Raw genomic sequence first — 15,992 nt, 5'->3', positions numbered from 1 at the left:
AGTTCTTCTGACACAAGGTTTGCCTGGTAGCTGAACTAGACTGGAACATTTTGCAGGCACTCCCATACAAGATGTACAAACAATTCTGTTTTAACTTCCAAGTAAGAGCTTTGAATAGGGAAGCACTGGGCTGACCTCTGCTTTTAGAACCATTAGTAAAACTTGCTAGATATAGCCATTCAAGCCCTGAATTTCTCCTGCAGATTCAATTTTATTTTTACATTACAGACAACATAATACTATTTTTCACACCAAATTTTTCATTAAATATGTGGCCTTTAATATTTTAAACCAGAAAACTTGAATCACATTGTAGAGACTACCTAAAACATGTTACCAATTTCATTATTAACACTATCAGGAGAAAATGTGTACAAAAATTTCTCAAACTTTTCTAGAATCATTTTTAGAAAGTTACACTTGGTTTAAGGTATGAAGCTACCTTTGCGGAACGACTGTCTCAGTGTAGAAGAAAACTACTTGTACCAATGCATTTCAGCAGACTGGAGTAACAACAGCTATTCATTGATGGTCAACTATCAATTTTAAACACCAATCTTAGCAAGCATCTTCCCAAGCCACCAGAAAATCTCACCAAATGCTGTGTCATTTCTACTGCAATTGGAGTAACTTCTTCACTATATTCACAGATCATCTTCTGAATCACATTAGTAAGATCATCATTTTCAGTCTCTCTTATAATGTGAAGTAAAGCTTGCATTACAGGTCTAATGAATGGAGTAATATATTCTTTAGCTGTAAAACAAGTGAAAATGTTTGAGTTAGCACTCTTTAAAAAACACAAATCAGTGAAAGAAATTCAATATATACTTGATTAATGTCTAGTGCTTCATTAATAAGCCAAAACTGTGCAGAGTATATATCATTATAGCAATACTAACATTCAGAACTATTTTTAAATAAAAATATATACCAAGAGGATCAAAACTGAAATATGAAAATCAGAGCTCTGCAGTCTATTACTTATCCACGCAAATGTGAATTGAACAGGAATGGGTACACATACATTTCTGTCTAATTATCTAGAGTATTAAATACAGAATCTATGCTTGTTTTCTGGCTTTTATGTCAGCTTCAGGAACACTAAGCCATGTAAAACCTGCCAGGATAAAGACACTTTTTTTTTTAATACATTTTAACATGAATGAATATAAACTGAGGCAGGTATGCTTATGCTGCTATTGTATTTCTTATTCAATTATTAGGTGCTGTACAATTGTATTTACTGTACCATGAAGTTGTTGTTTATAATGTTACAATAATTTTAATGTCTTAGAATGTAATTTACAATGTTATTTACTAAAAACAATATAAAATTTTCCAGCTGAACAATTATAGCCAATTACAAATTCCAATTACAAGAAGTAAATTAACACCAGGAAGGAAGAGAATGAGTCTGCGTCAACATCACAATGTGATTACTTATTCCATTAAAGATTGCTACAGCTGAAAGAAAAGAAGGCTACTTACCCTTCTCTTGGTTACTGATCAGAACCTGGAGAGCTATTGCAGCTTCCACTTTCACAGGCATTTCCCTGTCATCGATCAGACACCGCCTCGTGAGTTCTAAGGCTGTCTGGAGATTCTGGTCACTCTTAAATTTGACTTCACAAAAGTAATGAAGAACCCAACAAGCCTGAAAAACATGACATTGCACAAATTCAGAGCTGCAAAACCTACAAACAAGATTAACAACTACTTGAATACCCATAACCTATACAGACTCAATCTGCCAATAAAGATGCTGTAGAACTTTTTAATGATGATGATGTTTGAGAGTGTGGAGGCTGGCCAGTGGGAGGCTCGTCCTTCAGACATCACTAGACCAGTACTATGATCTCAAGTTCATCTCTGGCCACAGGTTTTGTGTGAGCAGTACAGTCTACATGCAAAACACAAATAGACTCTACCACCAGACACAGATGGAAAACTGTGCACACAGTGCTGCAGCCATGTTAAAACTACACAGTAGCTATCTACAATCACACAGAGACTGAGAAAAATCTCTGAAATAAGTGTACAATTTATTATGGAAAGGTGCAAAAAGAAGAGCATTTGTTAGAGGGAAAAAGTTAAAGATTCTGGAATTCTTCATTTAGAACAGACAGTGTATCTCAACAGTAAATGCCACACTTTCTTACCCGTGCTCTCATATAACCCAGCTCACTGCTGAAGAGAGGGAACACGTGATTCTGCAACATATACTCCATCTGATCTTTATAGATCTTTTTCTGTCAAAATAGGAACAGAAGCACAATAAAAATGTATTTCTTATCCAGTAAAAAAAAATCACATATGATAAAAGTCTGAACAGCAAAACAAAACCCTCAGACTTTTCATTTATGCCTCTAATAAGGTACATCACGCAACAACAAACTCCTTTAGAGTAATGAAACTTGGATCCTACAAGGATTTTTATAACTTTCAGTCAAAATAGTGACAATTATTTCCCCTAGGATTTTTTGATCACTAGAGATGCCTTTTAATTGGCAGCAAATGTTGCTCTGGCCTCCAAAGCAGAAATGGTCAGGGAAACTTCTTTGAACTGTGATACAAATGCAAGTTCATGCCCTGCATGTTTTTGCTACCATTCTAACTGAGCAAAGTTCGTAATTTCACTTTATTTCTTCTGTTCTATACACAGAAAAGAGTTCACTAAATCAACAGCCTCTCACTGGATGCATTTTCTTTCCTTCCCTCCACAACACAGGGAACATAGTTAAGCTTAGCACAGAAAATGGTGTAGTAATTCTCACTAGAGGCACAGAACTTCAAGAAACTTAAAACAATAATCTGAACTTGAACATGACCTATAAAACTTGAGTAATTAAGATGACAACAAATCCAAAACAATTAAGTTCAACATCTAAAAAAACACAGCGGCAATTCAGAAATCTGTGAACTCGAAGAACTATCTGCATTTCTTGTAAGACACTCTATGTGAAAGAAAGGAAAGGAGAGGAGAAAAAAGAACCGAAAGAACCACCAGATTTGCGATGCTTACTTTTAGGAGAATTTCTGCCAAAGAACCAATCATATGTAAAGCACCATCTTTCTTACGAGGGTCAGCATTTGGCTCCGTAAGGATTTGATAACAAAAGCCCATTGTCTTCTGCAGGACCTAGAGTACATGTAAGGTTAGTCAAAGCAGTTCAATCCATCATCTCAGGTACCACTCCCAGTGCTCTGAAATGCCTAGATATGTCATAATCTGCTCCCAATCTGGAATTTGGGTAATGTTTTATATGTCTGTTATAAACACACAACATTCTTGATAGATAGGTCTCAGGGGCTTTGGCAAATATAAAAATCACAAACAGGTCACCACAAAATAAATCTGAAATTATAAACTTTAGTACTATGACAGCAGAAGAGTAAAACTTTGATTAACAGCTCTTTCAGCAAATACACTAAATTTGGCTAGTGTTGTATTTCAGTATAATCCTTGAACAGCTTACCTCTTTCCTTTTACTACACGATGTAAACAATAATGTCTGAGCAGCAGTTGTTGGAGAAATGAAGTCTTCAAATACATCTGTTAGATAAACAGGTAACAAATATACATGTTGGTCCTTTACTACAGTTCATGGTCCTAATGCATTTAATATGAGCAATAATTTTCCTTTCAGGTGGTTAATCATCCTTTCTTGCTACAGATAATCCAGAATTAACACATTTGTATATGTTTCATGTTTTTCACGATCACCAGCTCTATATGTCTAATTTGGAGTTGTATGTCTGTCTTATTTTAAATATAAATTCTTTGAAACAGCAGAAGCAGATGCAGTGGTCAAGTTCTGACCTGTTTGTTATTTGCTCTACAGGAAAGCATACAATTAATTGAGTTTAAAATGCTCAGTTTCTTATTTCCCTGCAGAAGAGGAGTATCAGAGCCTTGTGCAATACCTGCAGTGTTTACAGGTATGTCTCGGACCTGAGGTATAAAAACTCCTGAACCTCTCAAGATCCTTTGTTCTATCACATAAACAGTCCTAATGAAGGGAAGAATTTGTTCAGAAAGTCTGAAGTATTTCTTTCTTCCCCAGCCTTACAGGACTTCGTAAGTTTACAGTAAATCCCAACAACGAACAGCAAGGTCCAGGAGGTGAAATCAGTCAAGTCTAGAACACCAGGCTTATTTCATAATGTTTGATTTACCACTGGGGTGAACCTGTTCTGATCTGTGCCATGTGTGAAATTCTGTAAGAAATCCAGGGCCTGAAATACTAGTTATTGTAAACCATAACCTTTTAATAACATTAAACTTCTGTAGTTATTGTTAGCAAGACCTAGATTGGACTTGTAACAAAAACTTTGTAACTGTAAAAATTAAATACTACTATAAGTGCAGAATTTTCCATGTCCTTGACTGTTGCATGTTTCACTAAAAAAGAACCCCTAAAAAATCCCATCATCATGTGAAATCACATTTTAACATGACTAGATTTCAAATTCTCACCAAATTTCATGCGAATATATTCATATGGATCTTCTTGCCAAAGTTCTTCATCAGCATCTGTATAGCACATCAATGGAAAAATAACATCTTGGATAATTCCCTGAAATAAAAAAGAAGTTGAAAACAGGTTAGTACTTCTAAATCAATCTCTATATTCTGTCCTGTTTCCACGGATTTTTGTCCATCCTGTCACTTCCTCATATAACATGGCAACATTCTAAAACTATTTGGACATACTGGATTTTATGTGGTACTTTACCAGAAAGATCTTTTATCTTTAGGTAGAGCTACAATACAACACAAGACATTAGACTGGGCTTTGGATAATGGGATGTGGAGACAGTTCAATGGCATAAAGTAGCTAACACTATCTCCAAATCTGTTGTGTTGCTGTGTCACACCGTAACCCTTAATATATTAAAGCAGAAAGGAGAGAGAGCAAAAATGCAAATAGCTGGCTTTGTTCACATATCAAAGTAACCTTCACCAAACAGGCTTTCAGTCTTTCGACCAGTAATTTGTAAGAGAAGTCCCTAAAATGTGAATTCTAACAAGGCTAAAAACTCTCTACAATACACTGACTATTGTACTCCTGAGTCATCCAAGTATTAAACCCCAAAAACGGTTTACTTGAATATGAGGTTTCAGATTCTTCCAGGTGACTGCATGTGACACTCCTTGATTGATGTAATTCAGTGTTTGCTGCAGAACTCTGGGAGCCATGTACTGCTTCTCCTTGTATTGATACAGCACCTTCAGCAACACCTAGAAAAAACAGATCTCATCAATAGCTCATACTGAGCACAGACCATTTTAACCACAATTCTACCCTCCCTCACAATCCTACATAAGAACTCCCCTAAACTCAACAAAATCTCCTTGTTTTTTCATTAGACTAAAATGGGTACTGACTAATCCTTCTACCAAATGTCATTGTTAATTTTATAAGGCAATTTCCAGCTCATATCAGGTGCTGTACATCTTTTAAAAACACAATCCTTTAATAAGATAAACCACACATACTAATCCATCACCAGCGTACCCCAGGGGCCCTTCACTCTGAGGTTTATTATTCCATCTTGCCACTCTTTGGGGGGCAGAAATTCACTCCCAGCCACTGGATTGGTAAAATACTCTACACTCACATAGTCTTCTGATTCTTGCCTATGTGCAGCCTCACAGCAATGACTCTGAGGGAAGAGTGTATGTGTGTCAGGAATGATCAGCCAGCTCTTTGGTGTCCCGGTCTCAGTTCCTCTCCTGAGGTGCCATGCAGAGGGATTTACCCATGTTAAAGTCCATGGCTCTCCACAAAAAAAGACATGAACTGGACATGGGACCATGACTAGTAATTAAATTATAGCTCACTGGGGAGTTTTATATTGGTAATGCAAAGTGTCTTCAGCAAACTAGAATTTAACAGATACATTCTTTGTGGAAAAGTTGTACAAGAAGCTCCAGTTTGCCGATATATTGGAATTTGAGACAAATCTAGTTTCTTAGTTTATTTTGGTTTTGTTTTTTGTCCTTGTTTTTTTTCCCTAAAAGAAATAATTTTCCATGTAGTACAACACGACATCAAAAAGCCCAAAGTCAGAAATAGTCAATGCAGGGATGGGGAATAGCCTTTGGAAATGAGGAGAGAATGGGGGCCTAACAAATGGTCTTTGCAGCCATGCTACTTAGGACAAGTGGTTTTGTCCTCTCTTTTCACAGATTTAATCAGTTTCATGATTCATATGCAGTAAGTAAAGATACAATTAGGAAAGGTTTAAGAATTGCAGTGAGGAGAAGCAGGACATGGGATGGATGCTCTAGGGCAAATGAAATAAAATTGTGTAATAGTGCCAAGAACAACCAGGGCTTCCTTTAAATACCTGAATTCTTAGCGTTTCCTAGATGGAATAACAGCAAGGATCAAATTTGATTCAAAGAGAAGGTAAAGAAAAAACAAAGTATTTTGTTGAACTGTTTAAATTTATCTTTCCAAAGGCTACTTTTGCTCATGGGCTTTTGTCAGAATTTCATTGTATCTTAGAAGAGCAAAGCAACCAGTGACGCCTTAAAGAACATGTAATAATTATCTGTCTGATGTCATCTACAAGTGACAGATGAGCACCTCAGAAGGCAATGCTGACACCACTTGTCTCAGTATAATGTTGGGATATATGTCCTAACACTCAGTGTGACAAATGTTTTCCATACCTTGGATGACTTTCAAAAGACATGGATTTAGGAGATACTTTCCCTACTCTTCTTCTTCTAAAGTCTTGTAGTTCATTATAAATTCATTAGAAATTAAAAGTAAGAACACCAAAACTGAACTAAGAACTGTTCTTCTGAGTCCAATCAAGGCTTTGTAGAAAACATCCCGCTCTGTGAGATTTTCATAAATTAATAGTCTATTTACATTTACAACCTAATCCCTTTAAAATAAGCCCATTTATGAGTCAAATACAAGGAAATTTTACAGAAACTACTTGAAGTTTTTATAAAGAAACTAGTTTCAAAAGAACAAAAGTCAGCAGTAGAGCCAGGAGAATCAGATAAAAAAAAATCCCCAATATTCAGGGGAACTTCCTTGCTAACTTGAAAAATTCAAGTTATTGACTTCAAACACAGGCAGTGCAAGACAGGGAGATGACAATTTCTGCCCCACCAATCCATTCTGTCCCTTCAGAAAAATCTGTAGGTTGCTGCCATCTGTCAGGGCTTTTTGAATCATGCAATAAAGGTAAATCAAGGATAGTTTGGCATAACATTCATACATCAAATTAGAAATGCTACAGTCCAGAAGATGCTTTGTGCATAACAGACCCTAAACACAGCACAAGTGGCAGCTCCAGAACAGGGAGATGAGTGGAAAGGAACCATCAGACCTACCTGTTTCTATGAGAGCCTCTGCTTGATCAGGCTTTTACAGAAGGCTGAAAGCTTAGTATTTACTGACTTTGAGTCAAAATAAAACTGTATCAGAGTTAAAAAGGTAGGTCTGAAGGTCAACTACACGACATAAATATTATACCCATCTCTTTCAGAGAGAAAAAAATGAATAGCATTTGTCTGAAAGCTCATCTGAGGGCTTATTAGTGAAAAGAGTATTGTCCTATGTGGCAAATTTATCTTTTATTTAATCATTCTTTTATTTTAACTCACAGACATTAGTGCTTTCCATACCGGTGTGCTTGAAAAAAAACAATTGTGAAGAAGAGCAAGATGCCTTTTCAGAAAACAAAGAAATAAGAAATCACTACTGAATCTAAACTTATCCTACTACCCCTGCATTTACTGTTTCTTACTTGCTGAACACCAACAGCAAAGGCCTTCAGGAACACCTCAGCAAACTCATTGTACTCCTTGGAAACATTACCAGGGCTTCCATACCTAGAATTAGAAGTAAGTGTAAGAGCTCAAGGGTGCAGCGATATTACTGATTTACACAAGTGTCTGGGGTGTTTTAAATAAAAAAGGAAGAGTAAATACCTCTCAAAAAGTCTAGCTAAGATATGCAAAGCCCATTTCTTGCATTTCCACCAAGGCAACTCAGGTCTATCATCTTCATCAACTTGAAGGGTTTCCTTTAGGAAGAGAAAGATTATTTACCAACTATTCACAAAGAGCTCAAATTAGATGTAATTCAAACAACTAAATACTACATTTTGCTTTTAATCTGCCATTTGCACTTCTAGCTTAGAAGTATGAAGTCCAGCAGACCTAAATTTAAATCCCATGATATATGCTGCATAAATGGTTAATAAATTTTTGAAAAAAGAAGCCAAAATAAGTTTTGCTATAAATTGAGAACAACAGAACTCCTGTACAAGCTATGTATTTTCAAAATTTATCCTGTCAGGTTTAAAACACCTCATTTAACGTGTTTGTTTGTTTGTTTTATTGGCATCTCTAGAGCAAAAAGAACGCAGAAACAAACTTTTTAACATTCTAATGAATGAAAAATATTTAAGCCTAAAGACATAAATAGCCGAAAGGCACTTACAGCTGGTACATCCCTATCAACAACAGTCTTCAGGATTTCTATCCACTCAGTCAGGTTTTGCTGATTTATCAACTCCAAAGGTAATGTGTACTGATAAAAAAAAAGGAAAGTTATTTTAAAATTTATTTATAATAAAATTGCGTTACTTTCACAGTTTGAATTTTAGCTTTCAAATCTTTGCCTACACTTAGCTACCATCAAGGATTAGCAATTTACCTTGAAAACCACACTAAAGAACTTAACACAACCTAAGACTCTATCCTATATATCTTCAAAGCTGCTAGAGATCTTTGCTCCAATTCTTTTTGCTTATGCAATGCTAAAGCACTGCTTAAATGGATGTTAGTAATTTCTTAAGCATTAAATAGCATATGAACAGTTTCATTCCAAACTGCTGTATTTTCATTGGTAATTCTATGTAGGCTCTACGTCACAATCTGTCCTTAGAAAACTGACTTTCTTAGTGGTTTTCCAGCAAAAACTCTACCTTAGAGGATGGCATGTGTAAATTCCATCTAATGCCAACCAGGAATAGCACTGCACAAAAGTACAAGCACAGGACAATCAAGCATACCAGAAACTTGTGATTCACAGAGCTGAACAGTAAGGAAATGATTCAGATGTAATCCAATAGTGTAAGATTCTGTCACTTACTATTTTAAGGAAAAGCATAATACTTTATTTTAATTATTGGTCAAGTATTTAATTTTATTTTACCTGGACAAGGGCATAAAATATTTTGAAGATCTGCTTCTGGATGAGGACAGACTGATCCGATGGATCGTTCAAGAGCTGAATGAAGCTGTCCTTCAGAACTGGTAGAAAATGTTGCATTGCAGCTATCAAAGGACTCCGCTCCTCTGGTTTCTTGTACCTTTAGAGAAGAACAAACTAGTTTTGTAGATCTTTCAGGTAGTTTTTGAATTTTAAATGTCCACCTTTCCCCAGTGTATACACAAGTAGGTTCTATGACAATTCATAACAACATAGGATTTAAAAAAACCCCCAACAATTTCTTGTAACAGAATGTGAAATAAAGCTATAGCCAGACAGTGTTACAGTTGAGAAATACATTAACCAGAGTTCACAGTTTATCAAAATAATTGCAAAGCCAAATCACTTCACTTACACTGAAGAAAGTAAACTGTGAAGTCTCTCACAGTCTACCACTGATGTCTCTCACATCTTACCATTTAATTTGCCCAGATCTAACAGTCTGACAGAGAAGGGAGGCCTCAAGGCTTTATGGGGCAGACTCAGAGCAGGCCTTAATTGCAACCACCCTTGAATTAATGCCTGAGACCTCCTGTGCTGGTGACACTCCAACAGTTTGTCTATGTGGAAAACAAGGCTCCATTTCCTTTCTCAAACATTCAAAATTCCTGAAAATAAATGAAGCCGCATTTTGAAATCTTTGCCCCAGCTTTTAACTTACAAACAAGAAAGTCCTTATTGACTCAAGAGTTACCAAAGCAGAACAAGATCTTGTCCTTACTGGTGATGACAATAACAAGGTAAAATATCGCTTTAAAATTGTACAGCTTTATTTTTTGATTAAGCAATTAATATTGTCATACTTTTAGACTCCTGTGGGAGATTTTTGGGTTACAGGATTGGGCTTTGGTTTGGTTTGTTTTTCAAAAACATTTTTCACAGACTTTTCACAAATACTAAATATCAATGCTTAGCTCCTTAAACAGTGCCAATTTTGAGAAATATGTAAGACTGCTCAATCTGCTGCCAGATGGCATGTTCTGTAAAAACTACTACACAACACTCAGCTCCAAAATCCTGTTCCATAATACAGTTTCTGTGCATTTTTTGGAACAGAAACCTGAACATAAAGATTACATGTTGCTTAGGAAAAGTCAATTTCTAATTTCCACAAGACATAATAAAAAATTAAGTGACTATGCAAAAATCAGCCATTTGATTTGCTGGTTGATTTGGAGGAAAAAAAAATCTTGAAAAGCCCCAAGATATTTACCTTCCACATTAAAAAAAAAAGATCCAATAGCTAAATATTCCTACAAGTCAAGCAGTAAAAACTTAATCAAAGTCGTAACTTTACACAGATTCCTGTCCCCCAAAACTGACAGAAGTAAATCAACATATTGTAGAGAGACCTGCCTGCATCCATATTGTTACACACTGAAATGTGCATATTCCTACACAATTTGTGCCATGGAACTGACCCTTGTTGACAAGAAAGCTGAACAAGCAGGAGCAGCTCCTGGCCTCAGCTGAAGTGTTTGATCAGCTAAGACCACAGACACACCCAGCACCTTAGCTGATCACACAATGACCGTGCTCAGATCAAAATTCCTCCCTAAACAAGAAGTACTATCTTCATCATCACACACTACTACCAGTGAGCACTTCATGATTTGTATCTCACAGAGCTCTGCAGCACACTTGGTTCCAGATGTTTAAACTGAAAATCAAATGAGAAATTAGTTGGTTTTCCTTTCCTAGCAGGACTTGCAATTTTCAGCCACTAAAGAAACTCCCACATGGGACTACAAAGGTCTTCATAGCATTTCTGTAGAAGTACTTGTGAGAAAGTGGTACTCACCTGTTTTACACTAATTTATGTAAAATTAATGAAATTTAACATGGACATTTTTAAATGCAACACTTTTTAAATCAATTACCTGAAACAGAAACATTATGCACACCAGTGCTTTGAAAGAGTCAGTTGGGATTCCATCAGTTCCACTGCTACAATTCCCTGATTCCAGGACTGCACTCCTCTCTGACCCAGCTCAAATGAGCTTCCTACCAGGCAGCAGCAGCAGCAGCCAAGACCCACAGAGCTCCTCAAAGCACAGGCTCAACTTCAAAGTTCTGAGCACAACACCAGATACAGAGCCAAGAACACTCATGTGTTCCAGCCCAACATCTTCCATACAAGAGTCAGTGGGCTTTGATCAAGATACCCCGATGAGCTGGATGAGGCCATCAAAGCATCATTCCCAGGAGAGTCAACCAATTCTGAGCTTCCCAACATTCGAGATTTCACACTTTGAAACCTTTATATGTTTACTAACACTGAGTATGGGAGTATAAAATGTTTAAACCCGGTTTAAATAACAATTGTCTGCAAAACTCTGATTCCTTATTACTATCAATCCATAACAAACAACTACCACATGAGGGGTTTAAAACACCCTCTTTTTTTCTAATCTCAAAACTTTAATGAAGGCACTTTCCTGTAATTTTTAGTGAAGACACATGAGCCAACATCTGCATAGCCAGTATTCAGGATTATTTCCTAAAATTAGATTTCCATCACCTCTGTACAGTCCCACAGACAATTTTCTATGGTTACAATATACACACAGAATATAAAGAATATACACAAATATATTAATTCTGCTGGTTTGTAAGGTAGAAAGAACTTACTCATAGTTTTTCACGAGTTGATAAAGACAAAGAAGAATTCCAAGCCAACAAGCACTATTGTCAGACTGGAGATAAAATCCAATTTTCTCCACAACTGCAGTCCAGCGACTAGGATAGTCATACTTGATAATATGGTGAATGCAAGTAGTAAGTTGTACTCTAGAAATAAAAGGCACAACAATTAAATAAGTTACTATTGTTATTTTAGTAATATTCTTGTAGTGGTGAAACAGTGAGAATTGTCCATACTAAAACTTAACATTAAGTTTTGTTTAGAAGGTTCATGTTCTGTACTTTCTGCTTAATATTCTCCATCTGAGTATCCTTTAATTTTTACATTCTACACAAACTGCAAACTGTTTTCCCATCCACATTAATTCCATGCTTAGGATACACAGTGTATGACAATGAGGCTTAGCATCTGACAGTCAGAACCCACAGGTAATTCATACAGAGGCTGCAGCTGCTCACCTGATCAGCTCAGGAGAATGGATAATGGCTTCTACAATATTCTCACGAATACAATGTCTATCTTCTTCTGGGATGGAATAAGGTGGGATCTCTCCTGGTGCAGTTTCACGGTCTGGCCAATACTGGGTTATCATATTTTTCAAGTAGATAACCCCTGTGAGACAAAAGTGGCAAAGCAGCTGACAGCCATTCAAAGTACAAAACAAACACACATCTTGCACATAAATCTAACGGATAAAAAAATCCTAAATTATTGGCCAATTCTGAGTAGGGGAAATACATAAAACGTGTAAATTATTAACACACTAATTTACTAAGTTGATACTTTTCTACTCATTTATTGTGATGCATTTTTAGTTCTGTAAAGAATGTGTTTTCATATAAAAACAATAAAAGTATTGCTCTTATCTGTGATCCAGATAAATAGCAACATACTTCTGAAAAATCCTTTATAATTATTTCCTCAGTATTTTCATTAAAACAGAGCTAATCAATACTAATGATGACCTAAATCAGCCTTTGTAAGCAAAAAAAATCTAATTAAGTTTGTGATACAGGAGTGAATGCTAAAGAGAAACAGAGCTCCTTTATACCAAGGTTATGGGCCCCATCAATTTGCAGCAATCAGGCTGCTGGCACAAATGCCTGCATTTGCCATTGGACAACCAAATCCAAACTGCTTGTGTGGCAGAACATAAATTACAGCACTTAGAAAAGTACTTACAAAATGCAATAGCAAATCTCAAATGACAAACTAATAACAGAGTTACTATTAATCTATTCTACATACAAATCCATAAAGCAACTTCTTTTCCTGAATTTCATATGCACATTTTTAAGATTCAGAAACCAAAGGGTTTCTGAAAGTGTCTGCAGAGGTTAAGGAACACTCTGCAGATCTGAGCTATTCCAAGACTGAGGTGATGCAGACTTCAGTCTGCCCTCAGTGGGATTTATCATGCTATTAATTGCTTTGCAAACACACACTGCTTGCAAGCTGTGCCTTGTATGAGCCATCCCCACTCTCCACGGAATGCCTTGGTTTTCACTTGGCTTTCAAGGAGGAGGGTGAAATTTCAGAGGTTGTTTGCAAACGTCCTCCTTTTTTTGCATGTCATACATGTTCAGTAGTAACCTTTCTGAGTCATCATCTGAATGATACCCCCAAGCCATAAGGTAAAAATGCAAGTTAAGTTTATGCTACAACTTAGACCAGACTGCTACACGGAAGATCCAAATAAGTGATCAAGGTCACACGTCCTGATTGGTCAGAAAAAGCTCAGAAGTTTCCTATTAAAAACCTCTATCAAGTAATTATAGCAACTTTAAGGTGTGTTTGGACTCGCCAATATTCAACATCCAATTTTACTGATGGCTCCTGTGCAAATAAGCAGAGTTCCAAAAGACAATAATTTTCTTCCACTCAGTATGTTAAAACATTAGCACTATCAGTGCAAGGTTAAATTAACTCCTTGGACCAAGTGTACCAGCATCACAAACCTTTCTGTCTCCCCAAAGACCATTATTCACTAGAGATAAAGGGGAACCATCACTCAAGAGCCAGACACCTTTTCTTTCTGTTTTCTCTGGGTATGGTGCCAGATAATAGTTCATGATGATGACTTTAATTTGAGCAACTCCCAACTTTCGAGTGTTTGAGATTAAAACCACTAGAATTTTTTAACAGTGTCTGAATGTGTACTTGTATCTATGCACTACTGAAGTAGACACAAAGAATAAACCACTCATAAACTTGCCTGCCTGTCTCACTGGTAAATCCAGTTGCTCCGACATAGTGATCTGAAGCAAAGTTGAAACAAAGTTCACTGACTTATGAGCCTGTGGAGAGGAAAAAAAAGTGTTACTTAGTCATAGTTTTGTTAAGATTTAGAATACTCCCATTAGGTCTTACAATATCTTTATAATGATGTAATGCAATCAATAGGATAGCAGCAACTCAGACAGTTTCACAGGAGTCAGATAATCAGCCAAAGCATTCCAGAGTTTCGTGCTCACAGTATTTTGGAGACAGCAGGGGGAGGAAAAATCCTGCTGTTTAAGGGGGAGGAAAAATCCTACCGTTTAAGGTAACAGAGTTGAAGAAACCACTAAGGCAGCTTCAGGAATCAAGCCTTTCACAGTCACCAAACATGTTCCTCATTCAAAACAAACACTTGAAACAAGAACACCTAAATTGCCAGAAAAACCCAAGCGCAGCAAGTTCACAGTGACCTTTAGCAAGGTATGAATTCATTATATAAGCTTAGAAACAGATGCTTTATGTTTTAAAAGCAAGTCCATCTTTAAGCAAGCCTGTCCAAGTTATCCTTGTGAAAAACCAGGTTCAAGGGACCACTAATGCACAAAGTATCTGCAGACCCCACACAACAGCAAACCACCAGCAGGGAGACCCAAACAGGGAGACATCTGCAGAGTAAAGACTTCCCAAGGATTTGCACAAGACCACTTATAAAGGAAATAAAACCTTGTTTATTTCTTACAAAAAAGAGAAATTTCATTGATACATTAAATACTATATTGTGTTTTCAATATGAAGAAACAAACCTTAACACTATTACAGAACTCTTTACCCACCTTTCCCAAGCATCAAGAACTCAAGAAACATAAATGAGTTTTGCTGGGAAAAGTGAATGGCAATCCTTAAAAATTTAACTCTACTTTTCTAAACTGAAAACCAACATAATTTTCCTCAAGGTCAAGAGTCAATGGACATGAGTTACAGTGGAAAATCCGTATTTTACACGCACACAAAAAATTCACAAGGGAGGCCAAGGTCTGAAACTCCTGCCCCCAGATGCTGCGGGACCTCATCCTGTGAGATGTTCAGTTGGACAAATCCTAATCTACCTCATCTAACTTCCAAACACCTTTGCTTTCTGGGGCTGGACCAGATGATCTTCAGAGTTCCCTTCTAACCTAATTACTCCATGATTCAAATTGCCAAAAGATATTTCTGCTTTATCTTCACTTACATGCCAATACTGCTTCCTATGTTCTTTGCTGCTCCCCTATCAAACACAACTGCATAGATCCACATAACCTGTTAAACTCTCAGCAAAACACCTCTTACCTACTTGTTACTCAGTTTATCACTCCCTACATAAAGCAACTAAGTAAATATTTTGAAAACCACTGAAATTACAGTATTTATCTAAACCAAATGGCTGCTCAGATACAGCAGCAAATCAGTATCATAAAGAGAAATAAACCAGAAATTGTCTATTTTTTAGTAGGACCAAAAGCTCTTTTGACAGTATGAAATGATGTCAAGACTCCTCCTAAGTGTGTTACACTGCTCAGCTCACTCCTACAGTATCAGAATCTTCTCTCCAACTTCTCCCTAACAAATATCTCCTATATGTTCCAGCATAAACAAGCATAAAAGGGACAGCCTGGGACATGACATTTGTACAAAGATTTGATTAGTGAGCTTGTTTTCTATCTCCTGTCATTTAATACAGATTTGAAATGAAGAATGAACTCAACTTAAGAATCTCCCCAAAATGTTAAAATACTTTTGAACACATTCACCCATCCTGAGCACTTAAAAGTCTGCAGGCTCCAGGACACCCAGAAGCAACACGGGCATCTGCTCCAAGGGAAATGTTTATTTGCAGA

At 36.6% G+C, this 15,992-nt stretch overlaps 1 protein-coding gene and 1 non-coding gene across 2 annotated transcripts in view; both read right to left on the bottom strand.

Moving 5' to 3' along the window:
• IPO7 (importin 7) overlaps positions 1-15,992 on the bottom strand; it is a 34,036-nt gene that overhangs the window by 10,818 nt on the left and 7,226 nt on the right. The window contains exons 2-15 of the mRNA XM_071558945.1: positions 14,111-14,192; positions 12,354-12,507; positions 11,883-12,041; positions 9,195-9,351; positions 8,478-8,567; positions 7,964-8,058; positions 7,780-7,864; positions 5,111-5,245; positions 4,481-4,580; positions 3,480-3,556; positions 3,026-3,142; positions 2,163-2,252; positions 1,492-1,657; positions 596-756 (exon numbers count right to left, since the gene is read on the bottom strand). Coding sequence (XP_071415046.1) covers positions 596-756; positions 1,492-1,657; positions 2,163-2,252; positions 3,026-3,142; positions 3,480-3,556; positions 4,481-4,580; positions 5,111-5,245; positions 7,780-7,864; positions 7,964-8,058; positions 8,478-8,567; positions 9,195-9,351; positions 11,883-12,041; positions 12,354-12,507; positions 14,111-14,192 — 1,668 coding nt within the window. The remainder of the gene's footprint in view (positions 1-595; positions 757-1,491; positions 1,658-2,162; positions 2,253-3,025; positions 3,143-3,479; positions 3,557-4,480; positions 4,581-5,110; positions 5,246-7,779; positions 7,865-7,963; positions 8,059-8,477; positions 8,568-9,194; positions 9,352-11,882; positions 12,042-12,353; positions 12,508-14,110; positions 14,193-15,992) is intronic.
• On the bottom strand, positions 1,788-1,969 carry LOC139673771 (small nucleolar RNA SNORA23). Its single transcript, XR_011698197.1, has one exon. It is a non-coding gene; the product is annotated as a small nucleolar RNA SNORA23 (small nucleolar RNA).

This window comes from Pithys albifrons, chromosome 6, assembly GCF_047495875.1.
Source record: "Pithys albifrons albifrons isolate INPA30051 chromosome 6, PitAlb_v1, whole genome shotgun sequence".
Taxonomy (NCBI): Eukaryota; Metazoa; Chordata; class Aves; order Passeriformes; family Thamnophilidae; genus Pithys; species Pithys albifrons.
Note: the sequence above shows the minus strand (reverse complement) of the source record. Positions and strands in the feature narration are given on the sequence as shown.